Raw genomic sequence first — 25,133 nt, forward strand, 5'->3', positions numbered from 1 at the left:
GTCACTACAAATCCATAACTTGGGAGTATCCCATTTATTATTAATTTTTACATTCCGTAGGTCGATGGATCACAGAAAAACAACGTGTGCTCTTTATAATTAGAAAATGAATGATATTATTTTGCCACTAAACAAGTCAATCACAAGAAATTCAAGTTTTTTTCTCTCTAAAATCCAGTTACGTATAATATACATATAGGTTATATATTAACCAATTGAATTACGCAGTGTTCTGACTTGATTATGGCTCATAGTTCACCACCACTTGCAAAGATATTTCTATTTTAGGATGATGACAAATTTAATAATTAATCATATACATTGACAAGCATGCATGCAATGTTGCAGCTTATTGATAATTATACTAAACGAGAATCTCAGTTTCCTTCTTAGAAAAAACTGAAACTTCTGTTTTCTCATCTACTATAATTCTTGCATATGAAAAAACCCAATGTTGTTATACATACAAAAAGGTAAATCATCCTTTCTGTGGCTGACTGGTTGCATACTACACTCAAGTTTTAAGTATATTGTATAATTAGATCCCTTTTGGGGTTAATTATTTCGTAGAAAGTTAAGCTTCACACTTATGGATATGTATATAGTTTTTTTTTTTTTATTTTAACGCTGATTTATTATGATTTTACAATTATGATATAGGAAAGATTACATAGACGATTCGACAACCGACAATACTACCTGCCTTATGAAGACCTACGCCTAACTGCATCACTTGAGCCGTCCTATGAAGATCCACGTCTGACCAGATTTACTTGCACCATGTTGAAGATCCCTTGCAAGCCTTTCCTCTGTAGTCTGGATATGTATATAGTTGAAATACCTTTCAGGCTTTCACAATCGTAAATAGTATCGATAGAAACGCACACATTAAGCTTATCCATATATAGCAAGGAGAGGTTCCTAAATAATTATTTTGAGAGGGTGCATTTATTTAGACGTCTTCATTATGTATATTGTTTTGATTCCTTTTCATTGATTGCATTTATCCCTATCTTATACGAAAGGTCTCCTTTCTTCTACACTTTCTCGACATATCAAAATTTAATACTATGATAAATTTCCCTAAAATATATAACCACTACATAAAAATACAAAAAATGATGATTCTTACGCTTTGCTGACACTGGACATTCCATAATTTCAGATAAATAAAATGAAACTAGAACGATCACTAAACAAAGGAACGAATAGTCATTTTCATCTTCTATATTAATGTGGGACGTGGCGGAAACAAGTCTCATTTGAATGGTATTTACTCTTCTATCAAAATAGTGGTGAACGAACGAGGGATTAGGATGACAAACAAGTGGGAGAGAACGTCGGGTCCACGATAAGCGTGACACGTCAACCTTGTCGGTGGGAGCCATGGACATCTACTGGATAATGTGCAATGTTATAGGACAATAAGGCATCGACGTTACAAAGAAAACGAGTGGCTATTTATGTGTAAAAGATAGGAGCTACAAAAATACGATGTGTTTTATCTTCTTTTTTTGTTTGTTTGTTTGTTTGTTTAATCCTTATATATGATTTATCTTATGCACACAAGAAAAAAATATGGATGAGACTGCCACATATTCAAATTTAAAACCATTCCCATCAATCTCGATCTTCTAATCTTTTTAGGGACCCCTTGTAATACAACCGATACGATTTGAACAAATATAATTCTAGCAAAACGAAAATGTACTGTTCTTGTTGGGTTCAAAGAGAGAAAAAAGGGTTAAGATATATCTTAACTAAAAACACAAATCATGATCATGTTCGTTTGCATGTAGTTGCAACATGCAATCTCGACCTATCTTTTTTTTGTTGTTGTTAAAGAACCTACAATCAAATATTATTCATTTATATGTCGTAGGATTCTACAATTGACCGTTACGACCATGCAAATAAACAACACTACAATTGATATTTGATGAAGAAAATATGAAAATTTATTTCATTCAGAAAAAATATGTATGTATTTATTATTCTGATATACTATTTTCCCTTTTATGTTATCTTTGTTCGAGTCATCTAATTTTGGTAATATTAAAGAGAGATTTATTGAGTAAAGAAAGATCAGAAATTTGTGATATTTTTATATAAGGAATCTCTCACATTGATTGATTTGGTCGGTCAATTATAATCCATTGCAATAGTAACAGGTTTTCTTAGGCCGGCTATGGGCCCTATAGTTCAACTTAGGCCTACTCAGAAAGCCAAGTCACTAATGACAACCGAATCTAGTCTACTGTCGCATTAAAATTGCTTTTTAATTTATATATACTATAGACTACTAGATACTTGTTTCGCTTTTCATCTTTGGATAAGGATGCTGATGTTGTGGATTAGATGAAATGATGAGGGTCACATTTACGATTTATTATCGTGTTTATGAATAATATCTTGGAAGTGAAAAAAGTTAATAAACGATTAGCATTGGCTCAACTTGCAGAGTATTATATAAAAATCATCTTGATTCAACTTGATATTTTATGTCATTGATTTTTGTTTATATATAATATCTTTGTTAGTAGTACAGGCATCATAGTTGGGACAGAAGAGACAAAAATGGGCATTTTGATTTGAGAACCAGCAGGAATAGAGTTACACATTTATATAATAATGATGTCTCTCCATTTAACTGAACAGTGAAATGCTAAACCGGCCTACTAAGGAAACTTTGATGATCTTTTAGCTTCTCCATGATCCCAGAGAGTAAGCAACCTTTACTATACTACTGTGGTGCTTACTTGCTCATCTACAAATTCACCCCAAAAAGGAGATGGTTATGATATGCGTCGCTTTACTGAGATTATCAACTAAATGGATTGTAAGATTCATTTTGATGAAGATAGATTTAACTCACTGAGTATAAAGGAAGGCAGGTTTGGTTCTGATGGTTTTGGCTTGGCCATTTCAATCATGATCTCAGTCGAAGAGTCGCTTGAGAATCCTAGCTTCTCCATTATTTTTTCTAATCTTTTCCCGTTAGTCAGATATAGATAACCAATCTGGAGATTGAAACAGAGGAAAGCAGGTTTAGTATCACGCAAAAACAAGAACATTTTTACTTTCAAGCAGAGTTAGAAGAACAAAGTGTAAATTTAGTTACTGGGAGGTACTCTTACCAGTGTCTCCAATGATGATGCTTTGTTATAAACCGCAACACCTGCACGCCTTCTTGTACGAGTTCTAGCCGAGCCTAGATTCTTCCCCCACCTTAGTACATCCCTGCCAGCAAATACACAATTCATCAGATAGATAAATTCCAAAGAGAAGAGACTCAATCAAATGTCCGTAGCTGGATGCTGAAATAAATGGGTTTAGTGTACTAACCTCTCTTCCTTTGTTAGGAAATCATCATCAATAAGTTTCTTCAGCAAAGCATACTGAACAAAATAATGAGACAAAGTTAGCGATTAACATACTGTAACAAAAAAATTACTCAAAAGTTTAAAGTCTAAAATTTGTATTAAGATAAAAGGAAAATAAAACTACTAATATCTTTAAGCTGTTGAATTTCACGTATTAACGGTGTAATTAGATAAAAAAAAAATATGTAAGACTACTAAGCAAAACCATGTAACAAAGCAAACACAATACCCTGCTTCTTCGATAACATAACACCATATTCAAATACTGATTTGAGAAAACAAAAGGAGGTCAAGAGATGACAAACCTGAGCTTCACAGCGCACCACAGCTCTAACACGATCGTTGTAATCTTCAATACTAAGCGGAGGGAAAAGAAAATGCCTACGAGCATATAACTGCAAAAAAAAAAAAAAAAAAACAAGAACCTATCCCGTGAGAGACTAGTACAATCTGCATTTCACATAAGACTAATCAACAAAGAGCAATGAAAAAACGAACCTCATAAATGGAATCACCTATAAAGGCTAAAGAAGCAGCGTTGAAGACTGATCTTGGCTTCTCAAGCTTCGGTGGACTTGGAGACCACGTCTCATACCCCATGTAACTATCATCAACTTCAACACTCAACTCTACACACAGAAACACAATCTTAGTAAACCATATCTCCAACAGAACCATAAAAAAATTGAAACTTTTGATCAGGGTTCGTCTTATCTACGCGATTCCATTCAGAAAGCGTCTACCTTTGCTTTCGGGTCGCTTGAGCAAATCGTCGACGGAGATGCTGATTCGCGGAGACGGCGGAGGAGGTAAAGGCGGCGGTAAGAAAGAGTTGCCGTTAGGAGTTTTCTTTACTTTACGAGGGGCGTTAGGGTTGTATGGGAGTCTAGGCTGTGTATCCAAGGCAGCTCTCACGGTCGAGCTCGCAGATAAAATCACCATTGAAGCTTTACTCTTTTCTTCTTCCTTTTTGAGTCAGTTCCAACGATAAGGAGACGACGGTCCGCTAGCACTTTTACGACGTCGTATGAGTTAATTGGGCCTTCTTTGGGCTTTTATTAATGGGTTTTACTATGTTAGGGCTTTTTCTTTACTCTGTTGGGCCTTTTTCTTTACACTTACGTGTAGAGTGTTATATTTCTCGACACCTAACCGAGGGCCCTCCAGGTTTTGCATGTTCTTTTGCATCAGGTTAAAGGTTAAAAACATTTATCTATTCTCAAACGACGATGTTTGTTTAAACCAGACTGTACGTTTTTGCTTATGTTTCTTGTCCGTATTGAGCTACAAATGCGGGTTGAGACACATGAGCTAGCATGACTATTGAAGCAATGATCGATCTATATTTTTTCCTCTAATTTTAGGGATATTTTAGATCATATACTCTTATTTCGGATATTTAAATGGACCGAAAAATAGGTTCATATATATCCATGTGGCCACAAGATGAAATGTAGTGGGTGATTTCAAACCCGGTAAGCAATCCTAAAGTCTGCTTACCACGAGACCACCACCTTGTTGTTATGAACGATGTTCAAATGCATGTTAGAGGAAAAAGGTGAACCGGTGCCTGGTGGACAAGAAATCAATATTGATTGATATAATTTATTCAGGTGCATGCGTACCGGTAGAAATAGTATATATGTATATGGTTTGAATTCAAACTTTGAATTTGAGACACAATTCTTCTTGATGTTTGGGGTTGGGTTCAGTCAGACTACGTACGGTCATGTAGGCATCAAAGACTAAGTACTTAAAAAGTTTCGATTTCTATAGTGTTTGCTCAGATTTAACATTTTCTGGTTAACAACTTAACATCATATATATATATATATATATGCGTTGTTTTGTTGAAATTAACAAGATATATACTATACTTGCATAAGATTACAAAAAGTATAGCATAAATTTCATCGAATGGTCAAAATGGTAGGTATTGGGTTTTGCATCAATGACATAAAGAGGACAAAGGATCGTGTTCTTGGCTATCCAAAACCCTAGAGATTGTGAAATCAAATGGGGCAAAAATATACTCCAGTTGTTAACTTCAACTGGTTCTTCACATGGAGATATGGTCCAAATGAAAACAACCCCACAACTCCCCAAAATTATAAATACTGCATATTATTTGGCTCTCATTAGTTTTGAATTGGCTTTTTTTTTTCTTATTCTATTCTGTCAACTCTCAATCTTTGAGACTTTTTGGGCAAGAAAATATACAGATCTATAATTTTCAGTTTTTACAAAAGAAAAAAAGAGTAAATGATAGATTAAGAACTTTCATATGCTTTATTCAAAACCCTCTCGGATTTCCAAAGGTGCACGACCTTAAATCAAAGGTACTCATGCAATAATTAGATATGATTAAAGCACTAATTTGTATAGTGTCTTTCATTTTCTCTTGATCAAAATTTATATACAATTAATGTGATGCACGATCATATAAAGATAGTTCCCGTGTTAGGTATTGCTTGATTGAAAAGCTTATAAATGGCGTTTATAGATATTATATAAGAATCATAAGTTTACCAAAGAATTAATACTATTGGGAAAACTATTATAAAGTAAATAAAAAGAGAATCGCTAATTTTATTGTTTGGCATTAGTCAAAAGGTTAGATGTTAAATTAGAACTGAAACAGTGGCTTTTAGGCTCAAAGTTAGTATAATCAAAGTAGTCAAGCGGCTAAACAATCTCACTTCTTTAGATTCTAATATATTATACCAGAGATCATACATGCACAAGCTGTATGAAAGTGAGGTGGTGTGCATGTGGTCCATTCACGAGGAGATTAAATTGTCCTTAAATAAAAGTATCATGCTTTCATTTGTAGAGCTTCGTTTGATTACGTAATGTGTTTCTTTTTTACTGAAGGCATTGATTACGTAATGTGTTCCATGGTTAACATATCTGAAGTCCAAAATTCGAGTATGGTTTTTTGGATGCTGACCAGTCTGGCATCATAATTGTATTAGACTAAACTAAGCGTTAACATATTAACCGGTTTCTGATCTCGTATGAACCAAATTACCAATTCAAAAGCAAATCACATTTTTCAAAGTCTCAAAAGGAAACGCGTTCTGATATATTATACATGCAATCGCAAAGTCGTAACCCCGTACGTATTGACATATGTGATGTACACACCCAGACCCAGATACTATAATTGTATTCTCCTGAATATCTTCGCGCATACATGATACATATGAGCATGCATGTATCCACTACGATCATGGCAACAAGATGTGTTAATATATGTGGTGAAATAAGATATGTGGCCTAGTGGAATTTCGCACGAATGCGCACCCAAAATACCCCACAAGCCAAAAGACAATTAGCACACTTTTCTTTCGATATATTCTTTATCTATTCTCTTCATTTCCTTACTTCTTCAAATATAATTTTACCAAAATAATAATAAATAAAATTTTGGAAAATAATTGATATTTGCTTGGCTCAAATTATGGATATACAAGTACCAGCTTGATAAAAACAACTTGTTTCTTTCTTTTTCTTTTCATCTCTTTTTTTGTAACACCTTTCTTTTTCTTTTCAATTTTCATGTTCTAAGTAGAAAGATATTTTTTTCAAGTCCATAATATCATGTAAAGATAGCTTGAAAACTGGATATAATCTTTAAATAATTAATTAACGGTTTTAATAAAAGAGGTATGATTTATAATATGCTTAATTTGTTTTTTTATTCTTTCGCCATTCATGCTTCATCTCTTATTCTTTTCCTACTATATTCTATTTGTGTGTTTTTGTAAGTTGCGTTGCGTTGCTTTGCACTTTGCAGGTTATAGTAACGAAATTAGGATTATTGAGTGTAATGACGACGTACTATCTTACCAAGTTACCAGTTATATACTTCAACATTATCACGTCTAAAATTAAATAAATAAATTCTGAAATAAAATAAAAGAATTATCAGCCACATGATTTGTTGCCACACCGCACCATGATTAAAGTTATATAAAGAGAGATACCAGGACAGATTCAAAGTGAAAGAAAGTCCCAAAAACAAACAACCAAAAAATTAAAACACAAACCCATTCGTGTGCGTGCGACTAAGTTTAAACATTAATGGATATTTCTTCATCACTTTTACTCTTGTCCTTCTTCCTCTTTGTCATCATTATCTTCATCTTTAACAAGATCAACGGTCTCAGAACATCCTCAGTTTCAAAGAAGAAACTTACTGATCATGTTAGTACTCACAGCTACGGACCAAGGTTTCCACAAGGAAGCTTGGGATGGCCTATCCTCGGAGAAACCATCGAGTTCGTCTCTTCTGCTTACTCTGACTATCCCGAGAGTTTCATGGACAAGCGTCAACTTATGTATGAACTCTTCTCCCTCTCTTCACCCTTTAATGTTCACAGTATATTTACAAAATTTAAACCACTGGAATGTATGACATTTTGCCATTTTAACGACGTTATTTTTCTAAAATCTATAACTATATATATTTGTTTTTCTGTATGCAAAGGTATGGTAGAGTTTTTAAGTCGCATATATTTGGAACGGCCACGATCGTGTCGACGGACGCAGAAGTTAATAAAGCAGTTTTACAGAGCGACTCCACGGCATTTGTGCCGTTCTACCCTAAAACGGTGAGGGAGCTCATGGGAAAATCATCGATACTTCTGATAAACGGGAGTTTACACAGAAGGTTCCATGGATTAGTCGGTTCGTTCTTAAAGTCACCACCTCTCAAAGCTCAAATCGTTAGAGACATGCACAAGTTTTTGTCCGAGTCCATGGATCTATGGTCCGAGGACCAACCTGTTCTCCTCCAGGATGTCTCCAAGAATGTTAGTATACTTTTCCCTTAATTATTATATTTCATGCATTAATTGAAAAAAAAAATAGGGCAATCATAATGATACCACCACGGACCATTATTTATTTTAAAGAACATGGTTACAATCATTACATTTGATATAATGATTACAAGTTTCTGCTTTTTTTGTTTATGAGAACTACCCCTTTTAATTATGTTTTGACATGTGATTAATTATTTTATTTTAATTGGTAGGTTGCATTCAAAGTACTTGCAAAGGCACTGATAAGTGTAGAGAAAGGAGAAGAATTAGAAGAGTTGAAGGAAGAATTTGAACAATTCATCAGAGGACTCATGTCACTGCCAATTAACTTGCCTGGAACCCAACTTCATAGATCTCTCCAAGCTAAGAAAAAGATGGTGAAGCAAGTTGAAAAGATCATAGGAGACAAAGTCAGGAGAGCAAAAAACAAAGAAGAAGATGGTGCGGTTGCAAAAGATGTTGTGGATGTGCTGCTTAAGGACTCAAGTGAAAAATTAACTCACAATTTGATTGCTAACAATATGATTGACATGATGATTCCTGGCCACGATTCGGTACCTGTCCTCATCACTCTGGCTGTCAAATTTCTATCCGATTCTCCTACAGCTCTTCATTTTCTAACGGTAATAAACTTAAACCATATTCAAGTGATGATAGTTTAGTTCGTAATCGCTTCTTCTAATCCAAGTTGAATCTAGATTTTTAATGTATAGGCGAATTTGTTCCAAGAATATATATATCATGTAATGGCTATAAGTTTTAAATTGTAGTATGAACTCCAGTATAAAATCTTCTAGACATGAAAAACAAAAGATAAGACTATAGTGATAAACCTTTATTTCTATCTTTCACAATAGAGAAACAAATCACTCAGTAAGGTAAAAGAAATTAATAATGGATTGGAAACTCATATTAACTCGTGGATATATGATTGCCACGAAAATTTTATAAGCTCTACTTAAATATTTATGATTTATCAGGAAGAAAACATGGAGCTGAAAAGTTTGAAGGAGATGACAGGAGAGCAACTATATTGGAATGACTATTTGTCTTTACCTTTTACACAAAAGGTATATATATTCTCCTTTTCCTTGATATAAGTTAATTATATGTGAAAAGGTTTATTGGGTCGTTTAATAAAATTTTATCACCAATCATTATCACCAGGTCATTACAGAGACACTGAGAATGGGAAATGTTATAATTGGAGTGATGCGAAAAGCGATGAAAGATGTTGAAATAAAAGGGTACGTGATACCAAAAGGATGGTGCTTCTTGGCTTATCTCAGATCAGTCCATCTTGATAAACTTCACTATGACTCCCCCTACAAATTCAATCCATGGAGATGGCAAGTAAGAATCACTCAAATACAGTTGTTACACAACCAAATATTTAAGACGAATTATATATCTAAGTAGATATACGTTTTTTTAACTAGGAAAGGGACATGAACACGAGTAGTTTCAGTCCTTTTGGAGGTGGCCAGAGGTTGTGTCCTGGTCTTGATTTGGCCCGTCTTGAAGCTTCAATTTTCCTTCACCATCTTGTCACTCGCTTCAGGTAATAAAAATAGTTACATGATATTACTACAGAACTATTCATATATATATGGTAAATACTTAAATTTGATGACAAAAAGAAGAGATAAAAGGTGTGGCAAGTGCTCAAGACTTTAGACAAACCGGTACGTTAGAGCATCTGTATTGGAAGGCCCTTAAGGCATCCCTTAGGGGAAGGGGGTGGGAACCGAGGAAGAAAGAGAAGGGAAAAGCCCTTAATTAAGGGCTGTCCCTTACTCTTCTATGACCAAAAAAAAAAAAAAAAAAAAAAAAGCAGAACAAGGGACTTTCTCTCCCTCTCTCCTCATCCCACCAATACAGATGCTCTTAGGACCATATAAGTCTCATCTCCTTTTGACAAATTGGACTCAGTTACTAAAAGACAAAAGTGGAAATGTATTTCTTGAAAAACTTGTAGCTAGTACTTAACATTCAAATCCAAATCTAAATGATCTAAGTCTAAAGATTTTATAACATTGGTTATGCTATGCAGATGGGTTGCAGAAGAAGATAAAATTATAAATTTTCCTACAGTGCATATGAAGAACAAACTACCCATTTGGATCAAAAGAAGATGATTGTCTTTCAATAAGTAGAAAATGGAGAATCAATTTTGCATTAGTTAAGTGTAAAAGGTTAAAGAAGTTACAAGTCACACGAGTGTTTGAAAGTGGGAGTGAGATGAAAGTGATAGTGAGACGGTAAAGACGACATACATGATAGAGTGTAGAGACAAAAAAGGCAATCACACGTGTGGGAGGTGACAAACCCGTGTCAACTATTTGTCGGTTTCCGTCAAAAGACATATAACGACAAAATCTCAAAACCTTTATGTTTGCTGAAAGGGCTCCACGTGGATCCCAGCTGCTTATTTATTTTGTCGACATTAGAACTTCTCGTTTTGACTTGTACAAAGGTGTATTATATTTATATCACTAGAATCATAATTAATTTTCACGACTATTCCTCTTCGTAATGTGTACTAGGACATCATTACAGAGAATATTTATAAAGAGAATTTTTAGGACATCATTTTGATATCTTCGTTTTCAGTTTATGAAATAAATTTAAGTTTGCACATGCTCTAGCAAAGATATACTTATAAATCAGTATTTTCGTTTTTTTCGTTAGTTAATAGTTCTCAGTATCAAAGTCGAACTAAACCTGTGCGATGTATATGCTTTAGATGATAATTCTAATTGTCAAATGAAACTTGTGAGGTCTGCAATATTGAAGTAAACCTGTGAGGTCTGCTTAAAAAAAGGTTAGAGCCGCTGAGCCGGCCGGAGAGAAATTGAAGATACGTTAGCGTTTGTTGATTATGTTGAAACAGACGATATCAAGCTCTGCATCGCGAACATGTGTATATATTGGAGTCTCTCTGTGTTATTGTGTACCCATCTGATTCAATCTTTTCTTTTCTAATTAACTGGATTAAAAATCATCAGTCATTACTTTGTAATTTCTAAAGTAGTTACAGAGTTATTGGTATGTTACCGATTTCTGATTTGTTTATGATTTTGAAATGATGAAAGTTAAGGGGCAACCTTTGGTCTCCAATAATTTAGATGTTATATAATAATGAGTAAGAAAGTGGTATTCTTATCTTCCAATAAGATAAGTTGATGTAAATAACATAACAACCCACTGAAGTTAAATTAAACGTAACACGATAAGAAGGTTGTTGTCACTTAACATCACTAACAGCCAATATCATCACACCATGACCAACCAATAATTTAATCTTTAGAACATTTTATCCTAAGAGATCACAATAACCTTAGCGTCTAGCGCACTGGTGACATAATAAGAACTTGGGCTCATATGTTGTCAAAAGCGAGCCTCATTTGTGATAGTCCCATTAAACTAAGGAAAGTTTAGAGCTCATAAAAAGCCCAAAATCAATGAGATTGGAAAGGCGTTAAGTAGGTGGGGAGACTCCTCATGTACTTGCCGACATAACATTTGTTAGAACAGTAACTACATGCCAGAGAGACTGAGACTCCTCTAGAATGGGACCACGTGCAACCTGTAGGACAATTCAATAATGTCATCTCCTCGGTGACTCTTGTCTGTCACCGTTACTTTATCAAAATCTTCATTAAGTTAAAATATACTCACTTTCACATGAACTAAACTGTACTTAACATGTAATTAATCTACTACTAGTATAAGTTGCTGTTTCCCAAATCTAGATACTCTAACTTTCAGACGTTTGACCAGATAGTTAATCAGATCCTCACGCTAATCTATAATAATATTTTCAAAACATGTTTTCTGTAAAAAATAATCACGATCTTATCTAATTTCTTTTTTTGGTCGAAATCTTATCTCATTTAATCTTTGTTTTATTCTTTTTTTTTTGGTCGAAAATCTTTGTTTTGTTCTATAAACATTTTTTTGCTATAAACATACATTTAGCTAATCTACAAATGCAAATGTGCATCACCTAACAGTTTATAAACTACAACAGTCTTTCATTATTTCTCCATTCCATAACTAACAATAAAATAATGACAAACTACGGCGCCATTTCGACGTCGTCTCACGGTTCCCCGGTGGTGGATCTCGACTCAGTCTCACGCGTCAAACAACAAATCAAAGACGGGCTCGCCACGCGCCGCCCATGGAGAGTGATGTTCGACTTCCACTCCGTGGGGATCCCTCGCAGCCTCTCAGACGCTTTCTCAAGAATCAAGAAGAACCTCGTCTACTTTCAGACGAACTACGCGATCGTCTTCTTGGTCGTGATCTTCCTAAGCCTCATCAAGCATCCCACGTCGCTCATCGTCTTGACCGTGTTGGTCTTTGTCTGGATCTTCCTCTACTTCCTCCGCGACGAGCCTATCAAGCTGTTTAGTTATCAGGTCGATGATAAGACGGTCTTGGTTTGTTTATCGGTGATAACTATCGTTTTGTTGTTCTTGACCAACGCGACGCTTAATATAGCTGGTGCGTTGTTGATCGGAGCTGTGTTGGTTTTGATACATGCGGTTGTTAGGAAGACGGATGATCTCTTCTTGGATGAAAAAGCGGCGATGGCTGAGACTCTTGCCTGACGTCATGGCCGTCGACATGAACCGATTGATTGATTGATCTTGAACTTTTCATGTGTCGATTTTAGTTTTGTATATTATATTATTTTTCTTGTTTTATCATTTGATATGTGATAATAACTTTTAATTTATTATATTGGTGTGAGTTTGGTTTGGGAGTTGAGACTTCTTTCTCATTTGTTTTGGGTGACGAACGTTATTACGAGTTTGAAGTCTGAACTCTGAACCATTCTAAATTGTTACAAGGTTTGTTAAATATAAAATCCAAGACTCAGGAATTGTTGAGTACTCATTTACTCTCAAGCAATGAGTTGGACTAGTCCACCGAAAATAACACAAACCAACTGATTAATGAGACTATAAATTTCTCGAGCTAGTTCAATAATGTAGGTCCTTGTTTTTTCCTCTTTGGCCTGCATAAGTACAGACTACTTAGTTTTGATGACATTTCTAAACCTGGGCTCGTGGACCAATACGGTGAAACCACGAATCCCAGTTACTGAAAAATTAACATTTCAACATCGTTAGAAACATGAGAGACCGACATGTGGTAATACGTGAATAGTCTTGACCATTTATGTGGGGTTTGGATACCCTATATAATTAAAAAAAGATGACCTTTCTAAGCTTATCTTATCTCAAATTATGAATCTATTTTCAAATGATTCTCTTTAGGAATAATAACTGTAGTAATAAGTTATCAAAAGAAGAAGTCATCAACAACACTATACAAAAACCCCACAAAAAAAAAACATAATATAGTGTTGTTTATAAACTAAAAAAAAAAAAAATTCTCATATTCCCTTTTTGCATCATGTAAAGTTTTTACATGTAATTCATCTTTTGGTTCAAAGTTAGGAAAGGGGACCGAAAGCTCACATGTGTGTACATTTTGTTAGGCCCTGTCAAAACCCCATGAAAGTTCAGAAAATTAACTTAAAATCAAAAAAGTCATTATGAAGCCCAAAACGGAGAGTAGATTTTGGATCAAGACTTTAATAAAGGCCCAACATAAGCCCATTGGACTCCAAAAGAAGGCCATTGTCTATATTTACATATCATCTCCCAACGCCGGCGATTATTACCACCGTCAACCTCGCCGCCGGCCAGAGAGAAAAATGGCGGCGTATCACCAACCGTACTACGTCTACAATCCTCATCCTCTTCCGCAACTCGCCGACGAACCTGGGGCGATCAACACACTCTTCGTCTCCGGCTTGCCTGACGACGTCAAGGCTCGTGAGATCCACAACCTCTTCCGCCGTCGTCCCGGATTCGAGTCTTCACAGCTCAAGTACACCGGACGCGGCGACCAGGTTATGTACTTCCCCCAGAACTCGTGTTAGAGGAAAGATGGATACTTTATGATTCTGTTAATGTCTTAAAGTTATTGAAAGTACTTATTTTTATTCGTTATGAGTGTTTCAGGTTGTTGCGTTTGCAACGTTCTCGAGTCATGGGTTCGCTATGGCTGCAATGAATGAGCTAAATGTGAGCTTCACTTTGATCGAACTTGTGACTTGATAGTGATATGTTATAGTGTAGTCTTTTTACACAGGGTGTGAAGTTTGATCCTCAGACAGGATCGACTCTGCATATAGAAGTAGCTAGATCAAACTCTAGAAGGAAAGAAAGGCCAGGTATGCGTATACATACATACACTTTACTCTGTGCTTGTCTTGCTATTGAGTGAGTAAGTAGTAGAAGACGATGAGTAAGTAAACCGTATATGTGAACAGGAAGTGGGCCTTATGTGGTAATTGATAACAGAAACAAGGAACCATCTAAATCTCAGGACGGCCAGAGTGGTGAAGGTTGATAATGTTGTTCTGGTTACCTTGTAAATTTTCTTAGTTGTAAGTTCGTGTTTCTGATTAATCTTTTGATACATTTAGGGGAAAGCGATCCTGATGAGGCGGAGGAACCGGGGAATAGCAATTCTCCAAAGGGAAACGATAGTACCAAAAGGTTTGAAAAGTGCATTTAGAAGCTTTGGTTTTTTAGTCTTATATATCAGAAGCAGGAGACTAATGTATATACTGATATCTTATTGCTAATTTACAGCGAAGTGGACTCTGATCAAGATAGTAAAGCACCACCTACTAGTGTAAGTACATTCCAAATCTAATCTATCAACCAGTTTCTTGCTATCTTTAGTCCGGTGAAGATTAGGAAAATCTCAAATTGTTACTTCCATATAGCCTTGTTTATGGTTCAAAAGACACATTGCTAACAGGGGCATTTGGAAAAAGCATTTGAAGGAGGTTCTGGTGCTCGACCATGTTCCACCTTGTTTATAGCCAATCTAGGGCCTAATTGTACAGAAGATGAACTCAAACAACTCCTGTCTAGGTAACATTATGCAATAACTTAAACTTAAAGCATTAGAATTTCTATATTTCTTGAAGTATTATTGGTTTTGTAAAATTAATTGATCTGTGATCTCTCTGCTAGGTATCCTGGTTTCAATATTCTGAAAATCCGAGCAAGAGGCGGAATGCCAGTTGCATTTGCTGATTTTGAGGTATCAGTTGCTACTACTTGCTTATGATTTTTTTTTTGTCTTTGCAGTCTTTATAAATCTCACTAATTACAGGAAATTGAACAAGCGACTTATGTCATGAATGATCTTCAAGGCAACCTCCTATCGTCTTCAGACCGAGGCGGCATGCATATAGAGTAGTTTTTTCTTGCATTTTCTCGATTACTTTCAAATTTCTCATTTTTCTAGATTGTCACCCTTTGGTTTTTGTTTCTTCTAGATATGCAAGATCCAAGATGAGGAAACAGTAGAAGATTCTCATAAACAGTAAGCCTAGCTTCCGAGAACATGATTGAGGGATCATAAGCAAAGGAACATGTGTTTCTTATTTTTAAAGTCACCACTAGTTTAATTGTTGTCATGAAGATGGGTCATTCTATGCTGACACTTCGAAATATGTGTATATATTTATCTAGCCAAAGATTACTCAAGACTCCAAGATTTTTACTGTTAAAGATCTTAAAATCTTGTGTTGGATATTTCTGTGCATATGCAGATGATCTTGGATAGAGTGAATCAAGTTCTTGGTCTTGTCATGGTCCCCTGAAGGTCAATTAATCACTGCCCCCACCCATGTCCTCTCCAGTTTTGGGCTTTTCTTTGTGTGTGTATATATAGCATCTTATCTTTGTTCAATTGAGAAATAAATGTTGATTGGTGATGCGGATAGGCAGAAAAGATACCCCAAGGCAAGGACCCAATGCATCACTGTATTGGCAGGCAACTCAGTTTTTCATGCATCATTATTACATTGGCAAAGACTTGCACTGTCGTGCTTGTAAGGAAAGCCTTCAGTGTTTTGTTTTCTCTTGTTCCTCTCTCTGTGTGTACACACTGCATAACAAATCTCTTGACCCTCCAAAACCAATAATTCAAATTCAAAAGAAGATTGAAGCCTCTACTTGTTTTGTCATTTTGTAATCATTTCCTTTTCCCAAAAAACAATTTCAAGTTCCTTGATAACATATATAGCAACTGTTTTTTTCTTTCATCTTACCCGCTATACAAACAAAAATAACAAAGGAGTCAGAGAAAAAAAAGCTTTCTTCCCAGCTTTGGACCACATTACTGAAAACAGGGGGCCCTATCATAAGACACTTCTATCTGATTTTACTCTCTTAATCCTTTTAGTATTGCTTGTTGTGGTTGTTTAGTTCCAACCTCTGGCCTCTTTCCTTTTCCCTTAAAGCTAGTCTTGGCGTTTCAACAGACAGCCTTTCACTGAACCTATCTGACCCATACCCATCTTTTGTTAGCTGACCGCTACTGTAATGTTCCGCCCACAACCGCCCGCTTCTGTTGCCTGCCTCTGAGCCTGGAGTTGAGCAGTAGTTCCCATCCATTATCATATCTCCTTCCAGTATACGCAACACCTTTTAGAATTGACCAGACCATTTATTAGTATCATCAGAAAGTTTTGAATCATCCTGAAAATAAAGAGTGTGACTGCAAGGGTTTTACCTGAGACATGCGTGGCCTCAAATGTGGGTCTCTACGTATGCACAAGGAAGCTGCATGAAGCATACAAATGACCTCACTTTCTACAAAACAGTCCCCAAGCTTTGGATCTATAAGTTCTTCTACAGCATATTCTTCAAGTAGTGGACGTGCCTGAGATCACAAGCAACAAGCAACAAGCATCAGTACTATTTTACTTTGCTGAATAATTAAAATGTGAATTCATTCATTACCCATTCAGTGAGGCATTGCTGGCCTTTCGGCATAGTAATGTCAATGGCTTTGCGGCCAGTGACTAGCTCAACTAAAACAACCCCGAACGAGTAGACATCCGCTTTCTCTGTGATCTGCCCGCTTTGAGCGTACTCTGGAGCTAAATAGCTGCACAACCACAACATACTTTCCTTTTAGCAACAGTTTGAAGTTTCAGGACGAATATGATAGCTTTAAGTTGTTGTCTGTCTCACCCGAAGGTTCCTATCACTCGTGTTTCTACACCTAGTTCTCCATCAGGCTGCCATCTCGCTAGACCAAAATCTCCGACCTGATAGAATTTTAAACAGCGGTCTTAGGACCAACGAGCATATGAAACAACCATGTGTTGTTATAATGAACGACCAATACCAGTGGCTCGTTATCATGAGTGATGAGGATGTTGTTAGGACGCATGTCTCTGTGGACAATACAACCAACTCTGCACTCTTCATGAAGATACCGAAGACCTCTTGCAGCTCCAACAGCAATCTTTTGCCGTGCTGGCCACTCCAGTGTCTCCCTTTGACGACCTGGATAAGAGATTGATACTTAGCAAAACATTCTCTTTACACAAGCTTAAATGGAAATGTTAGGAATCATTACCGTATAGATGGGAGTCAAGTGAGCCATTGCATATGTACTCATAAACCAAGAGCCGTCTCCTGTCTTCAATGCAGAAACCAATTAGCATAACAACGTTCCTATGCTGAGCACAGCTGAGAACTTCAACTTCGGAACAAAACTCTACATCCCCTTGAGAACTCGCCAGTTTGTGCTGCTTAACCGCAACTACCTGGCCTTCCGGTAGTACACCACGATGAACAGAACCATATCCACCTTCTGCCAAGAAGTTAGCCTGTGAGAACCCACCAGTCGCAAGCTCTAGCTCAGCGTATGAAAACAGCCTAGGTGGTTTCCCAAACACCGGCGCCTTGTGCTGGCAGATGGAACAAAGAGGAGGCGGGCCAGGAGGAGCATTCCGAGAGAGTGATATTGCATCTCTCACGTTCCCACTAAACTCCAGATCAATCCTTCTACTAGAGGACAAACCAGCTTCTACATCAAGCTTAGAGAACTTCTCAAGCAAAGCCTTTGTTGTGGATATTTGAGCCCTGTCATCGGCGTCTAGGGATGAATGGCGATGTGTGCTAACATATTCTGATATCCACGGCTGGAATCTCATACTTGTAGACGCTAGTGATTGACTTTCGCTATCTGTTTCGGAGGCGGAATCATCGTTCTCCTTGATGACCAATGCTCCATCCTTCTTCATGTACCCACTCGTTTCCAAAGTGAAGAACGGTGAAGTTCCTGGGTCAGAGCTTGACACTGATGAAGTCCCAGCTTCTGTGCTTGTGAATGGTGTCCCCAGCTCAGGGCTGCTAGTGGGAGTTACAGGTAGGTCTCTGTTAGAATCTGACGATCCTTTTGTGTTCTTTGTGTCTTTTTCAGATGCTGCTTCTTGTCCGGTTGGTAAAGAAGGAGAGCCTTTCTCAGCAACCTTCCTAGGCGATCCAACTAAATTTAAGCGCAGGACTTTTGCCTGAGAACGCTTCATCACCACGATGTTGCATTGCAATTCATCCATACACCGTTTCTCTTCCTGCTTGAGGTGTCTGTAAAAAAAAAATCACAGTGTAAGTTGGGAAAATAAATATAATTGTTCAGCCACAAAACTAAAGGAAAGTAGATTATTACTTGTCTAGCACTACCCAGTTAGCTTCTGCTTTCTTAGACTCAGCAGCAACTGCTCCATAGGGTGATCCAGAAACAATCTTAATCTTGACATTTATCTATAGTAACCATAAACAACCATAACAAATAAATATGAGAAAGATGTGATGCTTTCATGAGAGCTAAACATGTATGCTATAAGAGCAAAAACCTTATTGGGATCATAGACATCATGAAGCTGGAGAATCATTTGGGAACAAGTGTCAGTGAGATCACTTTTAATCGCTGGAAGTGCTTCAGAATGTGGTTTGCGGTGACCACTTGCACAATCTCCAGCAAACATAGGGAAACTCCTAGTGAAACCCCAGAGTTTTCTTCCTACACATTCATCAGAAAATAAAATACGAGAAGAATAAACAGAGAAAACAAAACATCCAAAGAGAGATAAGCCAAGGCAAGAAAAAGTACCGGAGTTTTGAGAAGGGACAACAACGATGAGCGTGATGCAATCCCCAGGCTGAGCAACATGAGTCAAAGCCCAAATCAAAGCTGTCTTTGGAATCTCCCTAGAGGCTTTAACAGCGACGATAACCTTCTCAGCCCCATCAGATACTAGAGGCTTTTCCTGCTTCCCTCGCTTCAGTAAACGACTCATTTAAGAATGCAAGAAAGTTTCTTGGCCCTCTTTTTGTATGTCTTTTATAACACAAAGGTAACAGGATTCTTCTAGCTTTGCATTATTTAGCAACTGCCCCCACACCAAGAAAAGACTCTCTCCCTTTGCAGATGAATACAAAAACTCACAAACTTGACAACAACACCTCTTCCTTCCACATAGAACGGATTCAACTCAGAGTCAAAAGCTTATTACAGCCTCTTGATTTTTTTTAAATCTGACAACAACAAAGGAACACAAAGAGCGAAAATCTTCTTTGAGCAGACAAGACACGAGGAGATTCCACCCTTTCAAAAAGCTGTCCACAACTTCAAAACTCCACCTGTAAAATAACACAAAATGAAGCAGAAAGATTGTGACTGAAGAATCAAAGAGAGAAGACTCTGAAGAAAGAAAGAAAAAATCAAAATGGTTAGAGAATTAAAAACCTCAAAATCCTTCATTAAAATACTTAAAACTAGAAGAGAATGGAGAATTTTAAAAACGAATTTCAAGGAGAATGATAAGGAAATTTTCCAGCGATTCAACTAATAAAACCAAAGAGAACGGACAAGAGGATTAAATACATTTTAATTTATTTGTCACAAACTGCCAGCAGAAGAAGAAGAAGAAGATTATAATAACATTTACTAGCGATAAATAAACAAAACAACCAGCTAAGCTTTCTCTCATGAATTTCACCGCCTATGAAAACGATTTCAACCAAATAAGTGAAAAAGGAGAGAGTGAGACCAGACGAGAAGAAGAAACATAGGAGAAAATGAAATTACCAGAAGAAGCATTGATTGTGTGTGTGTGTCTGTCTTCAAGCTTCGTCTCTCCTTTCACTATCAAAGCACAGAACACTACAGATGAAATCCAATTACTGGTGATAATAAGTAAACCGCCAAGGAGAAAGAAGATGTGAAATACAGCTTCTTCTTTTTTTTTTTTTTAAGGGTTTTTGGGTTTAGCCTTCTCTAGTAACAACAAAATAACTATCTTTCTAGTCCTACTAAATAATGCAGGCAGCCCCCTCTCTCTCTCTCTCTCTGTTTTATTACTGTTATTTATTGTGTCTTTTCCAATGCTGTTTTTGTTTCATTTTAATATGCAATTTAATGTTTTAACTTTAAAAAAATAATACTAATATGATTATGTTTGAAATTTTGAATGATTTCGGCTAAAAGTTATAGTTAATCCCAGAGCATTGGTTATGAACTTATGACTAATGTTTAAGAAATTGTTAAGTGGTAATTAGACAATTTATAAAGATCTAATGATTAGACAGGCGTCTACACTCATTTTTTAAACACTTATAGGCTGATTTTTTTTTTAAAAAGTATAGTTAAATTGTTTTTATTTGTCTTCGATTTACTACCAAATGGACCACTTAAACATCGTGTAAACTGATTTTGAGAAAGCTGGTTAATATACTAAAGTGGACTTGTTACTTTTAATTAAAACTGCTTCAGTTTTATCAGTTCCTCGTTGACCAAACTCCTGCAATTGAACTCTAAAAACTTTCCCTATTGTTCCAATTATATGTTGGTTTATAATTTTGGACTATATTATATCAACTGGTTAGATGATTGTTCGTCTAATTCATTCTGCTGGTTAGAGATGAATGGACCGTTGTCCTCGTTGGATTTTGGAGAGACGTTGTCCCAGTTGGTTTACCCTTGGGAAGCTTAGACTACCTTTATTGGTCCCATTTTGAATGAGCTCAATCTAAAAGTTAAAATTCAAAAAAATATTTACTAATACAAAGTAAACTATAGCTTTTGTGTGGGATTAATAAGCAGTGCTGTTAATAAAATTTATAAATTGTCTCCGAAAACCTTATTTCACTTGTAGATATTTATCAAGTATTTACTAATAACATGAGTTTGAGATTGCTTATTTTTAGTTCCAAAATTGCTTGAACTGAAAGTAACCAATTTTGTGCTCTTTATCGCTTTTCTCCTTTATTAGAAATTAGTAGTATATCGTATACATATCTATAAGTTATAACGACTCTTTAGTTTGAATTTAAATTTTTGTAGCTTTGTGACCATCTTTCAGATCTCCTAAACACCCTCTCGACGACAGACCTCGGGAAACGAATCGACGTCGTTGTATATGACAAATTTGAATCAAATGCAGTCTCCATCTCCTAAACGTGGGTTTCCAAACAAGTGCGTTGTCACAGCCGACAGGTCTGACTAAACAAATACTCGTACTATTAATTACGTTGATTTTAAGATTCAATAGTATACTATTATTTCAAACCGTTCAAATTTAAACGAGACAACACTCTGCTCTTTTTAAAAACGAACGAGACAATACTTGTTCTTTATACAAATGAAAATAAATTCCTTGAAAAGAACCGTGATTGGGTTTTTGCATGGATTAAGTTGGATCGGATTATATAGAAATTAGAAAATACGGAAGTTAATTAAAATTTATAATAATGTGTGAATAGACGAAATAAAAAGGTAATGGTCCAAAATATGTGTCAAGTATAGAACAGAGCACAATCACAGGTAGTTCAGACTCGAGTGTCACGTAGTAATCCTTCGTGGGTCCGTCCAACCCCAACCATCGCACTAATCATTACTACCTTTCTAATTTCACCAATTTTATTCTTTTCCTTATTACAAAATTTTCATAATAATATTAAAAATCTTTAGATCTTGTGGTCCTCTAACAAAATTTTCACGATGCATGATCCCACGGTATCTCTGGATACAAAAATGATAACTGTGATCTATCATTTATTTGCTCTAATGATTTGTGGGAACATGTTACATACCTTTTTGGATTTCAAATGCATTTAGAAGATAATTGAATGTTTAGCTTATTGTTTGAAACTAATTAGTGTATTGATTAACTGAAATGATTAGTTTCGGTACTGGTTTATATTTCTGTATATAGGTCATCACATCATCAACGGCGGCCAGTGCCGTCACTGCTTCAGTCAGCCTCCTCCTGTCACACTACCACCCACATATTACTACTATATTTTAATGTTTTTTTGGGTCAACAACTATATACATTATTGCATAATATATTAAACCAACTATAGACATTACTGTAGAATTCACGAATTAATAATACTTAAGAATGTGAAAGAATAATAGCTTCTACAGAAACGACATTTAGCTCGGGGTAGGTGCCGGCATGAGTATGTATGTATGATGTACGCAAAGACAATTAACTTTACTAATCTAATGTTAATAATTAGCCACCGGTTATTACTCAACTCTCATAGTAAAAACAGAAATTTTATACTTTCTAAGTAGTAAACAAACACATTTGATTATTTTTTTAATACAGAACAAAGTCTGCTTAACACACTTCGAAGCAGTACATTGTTTCCTGTTCCTCGAGTCCTCGACTTACATTATTAATAATTTAATACACGATCAAATAATAAAGTTTCATAGTTTGTGCGGTGATATTGTCCGTAATGACATATCAACTTTTTGCAAATATGGTTTAATTAAACAGAGTGCATCGTGCGGGGAATTTTTCTTTAAGAATTTACATGCATGTATTAATAAGACGTAATGCATTGTTTTGTCGCATTCCTTATTATATTGTATGTCTCCTTAATTAATTGATCACATAAGTTGTTTAGACCATCTCCAATGTATTTTGCTATTTTCAACTCTAAAATAAGGAAATTTTATAATAAAAGTGAGATATGCTCCAATATATTTCCCTAAAATAGCAATCTCTAAAATATAGAGTAAAAAATAGAGATATCTATTATAGAGGAAGAAATAGAGGTGAGTTAGAGCAATTTTACCTCTAAATGCTATTATAGAGGTGAAAATAACTATGGATTGAAGATGCTTTTAGAGACAATGACCCTAAATTTAATCGCCTAGCTCGTGACCTATGTTGCTAGCGACCCATCAGTTGCTAGGGAATTTTATTTAACAATTTACATGCACGTATTAATAACACGTAATACATTGTTTCGTCGCATTCGTTCTTATATTGTATGTCTACTTAGTTAATTAATCGTACATAATTGTTTAGAGACAATGACCCTAAATTTAATCGCCTAGCTCGTAACCTATGTTGCTAGCGACCCATCGGCTGTATTGGGACACTAATAGTTTAGTGTATTTTTGCAACCCACAGAAACTGAAACCCTCAAGCAACCAGGATTCTGTAATTGTGTGTTTTCACTTTTTCATAATGATACTGGCTCATGAATTGTCTCTTCCATCATTAAAACTGTGTGTGTTTTTGTTCTTCTTTCAAGGTTGCGTATTAATTTTACTAATGGATTTCTTCAATTCCGAGGAAAAATGCATTTAAGTTCTTCAGAACGGTAACATACATTTATTATCATTTTGAGTAAAAACCAATAAATAAATGTAAGTGTAATTAATTATTGTACCATGTACCTCTTTATTATTATTTTTTTGTGTGCACAGTCATGTACCTCCTAAATTCATTTTTGGGTCTTCGTAAACTAAAATGGCAAGAACAATTCAGTTGCACAAAAAAAAAAGAACATCGATTTAACCTCAGTTCAAAAATATATATATAACCCTTTTTTGAAACAACAAAAATGTATATAACCAATTACAAAAATAAAGATAACCTGTGTTTAGACAACATTAAAACTAAAAATTTAAATTTAAAAAACAATTATCATACTAAAAGCATTTACATACAATTTTCAAATTTAATTACTCTCTCCATTCCAAAATGTATAATGTTTTGAAGAGTTTTTGATGTTTAAAAATGTATAATATTTTTATAGTTATATTTATTTTAGCTTTATTGAAAATTGACATGACTAATGGTGTTTGTTAATTATTTAGTTATTTGGCTGAATTAGTTTTGAATTAGTTTTAGTTAATGCTGCTTTTTAGAAAAATATATTACTTCTGGATTTAAAAGATTATTGTTTCAAGATTTACTCACATATTAACAAAAAATAAATATATACTTTGACTTATTTTTTTTTTGAAAAGAGACTTATTATTTTATTCACTTCCCAAAAAAGTTTTATCAATAATATTTTATATTTACATTTTGGTTTTAAATCAAAATGCATTAATTAAAGGTAAAATATCAATTTTTGTATACAAAGAAAAGAACATCATTTTTTTTTGTATACAGTATGTATATTTCTTATTTTTTGTGATTTTACCCAAAATATCATAAAATTTGAAATAGAGAGAATATTTTGTTGTTTAATAACCTTAAAGAGTTTCTTATGGATGTGCTTTAAATGGTTCAGTAGCGTCACGATATACTTACACACACGCTAATGTGGTCTGGTGAACAGATCATGATGTAAAACTACTGCATGAACAATGAAGAATGGTGGTCCACTACATGCCATTTTCGCGCTTCTACTTTGTTCTTACCCAAGCAGGTCCAAAGTGTACAACTATTAGCATGAAAAAGGTATCCTATCCAACAGTCATTACAATTATGCTTCCAACTTCCGCACATGATAATAATTACACTTTACACAAGTATCTGCATAAACACACCTGGTCCAATCCAATCATCATATAGGGTGTATATACGTGTAGACACAAATGATTAGAAATGCTATGTTCTAATCGAAGCCGCGGAGATTTAACCGTTGTTATTTACTTTAAACTTTTTATTTATCCCAAAATATCGAAGAGATTGACCGTAGCATGGATAAGAGATATTTGTGTCTGATTTCTCCCAGAATTGGGATCACAAGATAGATGACAT

General features: G+C 35.4%; 5 protein-coding genes across 13 annotated transcripts; 3 read left to right on the forward strand and 2 right to left on the reverse strand.

Moving 5' to 3' along the window:
* Nucleotides 1-2,481: 2,481 nt before the first annotated feature.
* LOC103870100 (mini-ribonuclease 3) lies at nucleotides 2,482-4,383 on the reverse strand. Its single transcript, XM_009148209.3, has 7 exons — nucleotides 4,127-4,383; nucleotides 3,882-4,012; nucleotides 3,689-3,778; nucleotides 3,346-3,398; nucleotides 3,138-3,240; nucleotides 2,876-3,020; nucleotides 2,482-2,767 (listed from the first exon to the last, which is right to left on the reverse strand). The coding sequence occupies exons 1-7, from the start codon at nucleotides 4,323-4,325 to the stop codon at nucleotides 2,739-2,741; spliced, it is 750 nt and encodes a 249-aa protein (XP_009146457.1). The 5' UTR covers nucleotides 4,326-4,383; the 3' UTR covers nucleotides 2,482-2,738.
* A 229-nt stretch (nucleotides 4,384-4,612) lies between these two features.
* On the forward strand, nucleotides 4,613-10,804 carry LOC103870101 (3-epi-6-deoxocathasterone 23-monooxygenase CYP90D1). 2 transcript variants are annotated; one of them, XR_004458299.1, is made up of 7 exons: nucleotides 4,613-7,726; nucleotides 7,876-8,200; nucleotides 8,425-8,835; nucleotides 9,193-9,282; nucleotides 9,380-9,565; nucleotides 9,652-9,902; nucleotides 10,100-10,804. XR_004458299.1 is itself a non-coding variant. In XM_009148210.3 (7 exons), the coding sequence occupies exons 1-7, from the start codon at nucleotides 7,470-7,472 to the stop codon at nucleotides 10,348-10,350; spliced, it is 1,476 nt and encodes a 491-aa protein (XP_009146458.1). In that variant the 5' UTR covers nucleotides 4,613-7,469; the 3' UTR covers nucleotides 10,351-10,804. The 2 variants fall into 2 exon arrangements, 1 of the variants encoding a protein (XP_009146458.1); XM_009148210.3 differs by having other exon boundaries at nucleotides 9,652-9,773; nucleotides 10,266-10,804.
* Nucleotides 10,805-12,126: 1,322 nt separating this feature from the next.
* On the forward strand, nucleotides 12,127-13,004 carry LOC103870103 (PRA1 family protein F3). The gene has a single exon (XM_009148211.3). The coding sequence runs from the start codon at nucleotides 12,286-12,288 to the stop codon at nucleotides 12,829-12,831; it is 546 nt and encodes a 181-aa protein (XP_009146459.2). The 5' UTR covers nucleotides 12,127-12,285; the 3' UTR covers nucleotides 12,832-13,004.
* A 338-nt stretch (nucleotides 13,005-13,342) lies between these two features.
* Nucleotides 13,343-16,178, forward strand: LOC103870104 (U2 small nuclear ribonucleoprotein B''). 7 transcript variants are annotated; one of them, XR_004458301.1, is made up of 11 exons: nucleotides 13,343-14,144; nucleotides 14,257-14,319; nucleotides 14,387-14,468; nucleotides 14,568-14,642; nucleotides 14,724-14,805; nucleotides 14,893-14,935; nucleotides 15,065-15,180; nucleotides 15,283-15,352; nucleotides 15,425-15,507; nucleotides 15,591-15,770; nucleotides 15,867-16,178. XR_004458301.1 is itself a non-coding variant. In XM_009148213.3 (11 exons), exons 1-10 carry the CDS (start codon nucleotides 13,785-13,787, stop codon nucleotides 15,619-15,621), a joined length of 1,005 nt encoding a protein of 334 aa, XP_009146461.2. In that variant the 5' UTR covers nucleotides 13,343-13,784; the 3' UTR covers nucleotides 15,622-15,637; nucleotides 15,867-16,178. The 7 variants fall into 7 exon arrangements, 6 of the variants coding, with proteins under 6 accessions (XP_009146461.2, XP_033147822.1, XP_009146460.2 ...); XM_009148213.3 differs by having other exon boundaries at nucleotides 15,591-15,637; XM_033291931.1 differs by having other exon boundaries at nucleotides 14,408-14,468; nucleotides 14,724-14,796; nucleotides 15,591-15,637.
* A 94-nt stretch (nucleotides 16,179-16,272) lies between these two features.
* On the reverse strand, nucleotides 16,273-20,673 carry LOC103870105 (inactive protein kinase SELMODRAFT_444075). Of its 2 annotated transcripts, none has more exons than XM_009148216.3 (10): nucleotides 20,204-20,673; nucleotides 19,226-19,755; nucleotides 18,969-19,135; nucleotides 18,782-18,876; nucleotides 17,687-18,699; nucleotides 17,453-17,613; nucleotides 17,296-17,372; nucleotides 17,062-17,209; nucleotides 16,832-16,981; nucleotides 16,273-16,743 (listed from the first exon to the last, which is right to left on the reverse strand). In XM_009148216.3, the coding sequence occupies exons 2-10, from the start codon at nucleotides 19,410-19,412 to the stop codon at nucleotides 16,498-16,500; spliced, it is 2,244 nt and encodes a 747-aa protein (XP_009146464.1). In that variant the 5' UTR covers nucleotides 19,413-19,755; nucleotides 20,204-20,673; the 3' UTR covers nucleotides 16,273-16,497. The 2 variants fall into 2 exon arrangements, with proteins under 2 accessions (XP_009146464.1, XP_009146465.1); XM_009148217.3 differs by lacking the exon at nucleotides 20,204-20,673 and adding an exon at nucleotides 19,862-20,011.
* Nucleotides 20,674-25,133: the final 4,460 nt, after the last annotated feature.

Source organism: Brassica rapa, chromosome A05, assembly GCF_000309985.2.
Source record: "Brassica rapa cultivar Chiifu-401-42 chromosome A05, CAAS_Brap_v3.01, whole genome shotgun sequence".
Classification (NCBI taxonomy): domain Eukaryota; kingdom Viridiplantae; phylum Streptophyta; class Magnoliopsida; order Brassicales; family Brassicaceae; genus Brassica; species Brassica rapa.

Bases quoted from the DNA above. Each gene is read 5' to 3' on its own strand.
- LOC103870100 (XM_009148209.3), bottom strand. From the start codon at position 4,325: ATGGTGATTTTATCTGCGAGCTCGACCGTGAGAGCTGCCTTGGATACA. The intron at 4,013-4,126 runs GTAGACGCTTTC...TTCTGTGTGTAG, and splicing joins CAAGCGACCCGAAAGCAAAG to AGTTGAGTGTTGAAGTTGAT. The intron at 3,399-3,688 runs GTTTGTCATCTC...TATTTTGTTCAG, and splicing joins TGGTGCGCTGTGAAGCTCAG to TATGCTTTGCTGAAGAAACT.
- LOC103870101 (XM_009148210.3), top strand. From the start codon at position 7,470: ATGGATATTTCTTCATCACTTTTACTCTTGTCCTTCTTCCTCTTTGTC. The intron at 9,566-9,651 runs GTAAGAATCACT...TTTTTTAACTAG, and splicing joins TCAATCCATGGAGATGGCAA to GAAAGGGACATGAACACGAG. The intron at 9,774-10,265 runs GTAATAAAAATA...TATGCTATGCAG, and splicing joins CATCTTGTCACTCGCTTCAG to ATGGGTTGCAGAAGAAGATA.
- LOC103870103 (XM_009148211.3), top strand. From the start codon at position 12,286: ATGACAAACTACGGCGCCATTTCGACGTCGTCTCACGGTTCCCCGGTG.
- LOC103870104 (XM_009148213.3), top strand. From the start codon at position 13,785: ATGAAGCCCAAAACGGAGAGTAGATTTTGGATCAAGACTTTAATAAAG. The intron at 14,469-14,567 runs GTATGCGTATAC...ATATGTGAACAG, and splicing joins TAGAAGGAAAGAAAGGCCAG to GAAGTGGGCCTTATGTGGTA. The intron at 14,643-14,723 runs GTTGATAATGTT...TGATACATTTAG, and splicing joins GGACGGCCAGAGTGGTGAAG to GGGAAAGCGATCCTGATGAG.
- LOC103870105 (XM_009148216.3), bottom strand. From the start codon at position 19,412: ATGAGTCGTTTACTGAAGCGAGGGAAGCAGGAAAAGCCTCTAGTATCT. The intron at 18,700-18,781 runs GTAATAATCTAC...TTTTTTTTACAG, and splicing joins AACTGGGTAGTGCTAGACAA to ACACCTCAAGCAGGAAGAGA. The intron at 16,744-16,831 runs GTAAAACCCTTG...CAATTCTAAAAG, and splicing joins TGAGGCCACGCATGTCTCAG to GTGTTGCGTATACTGGAAGG.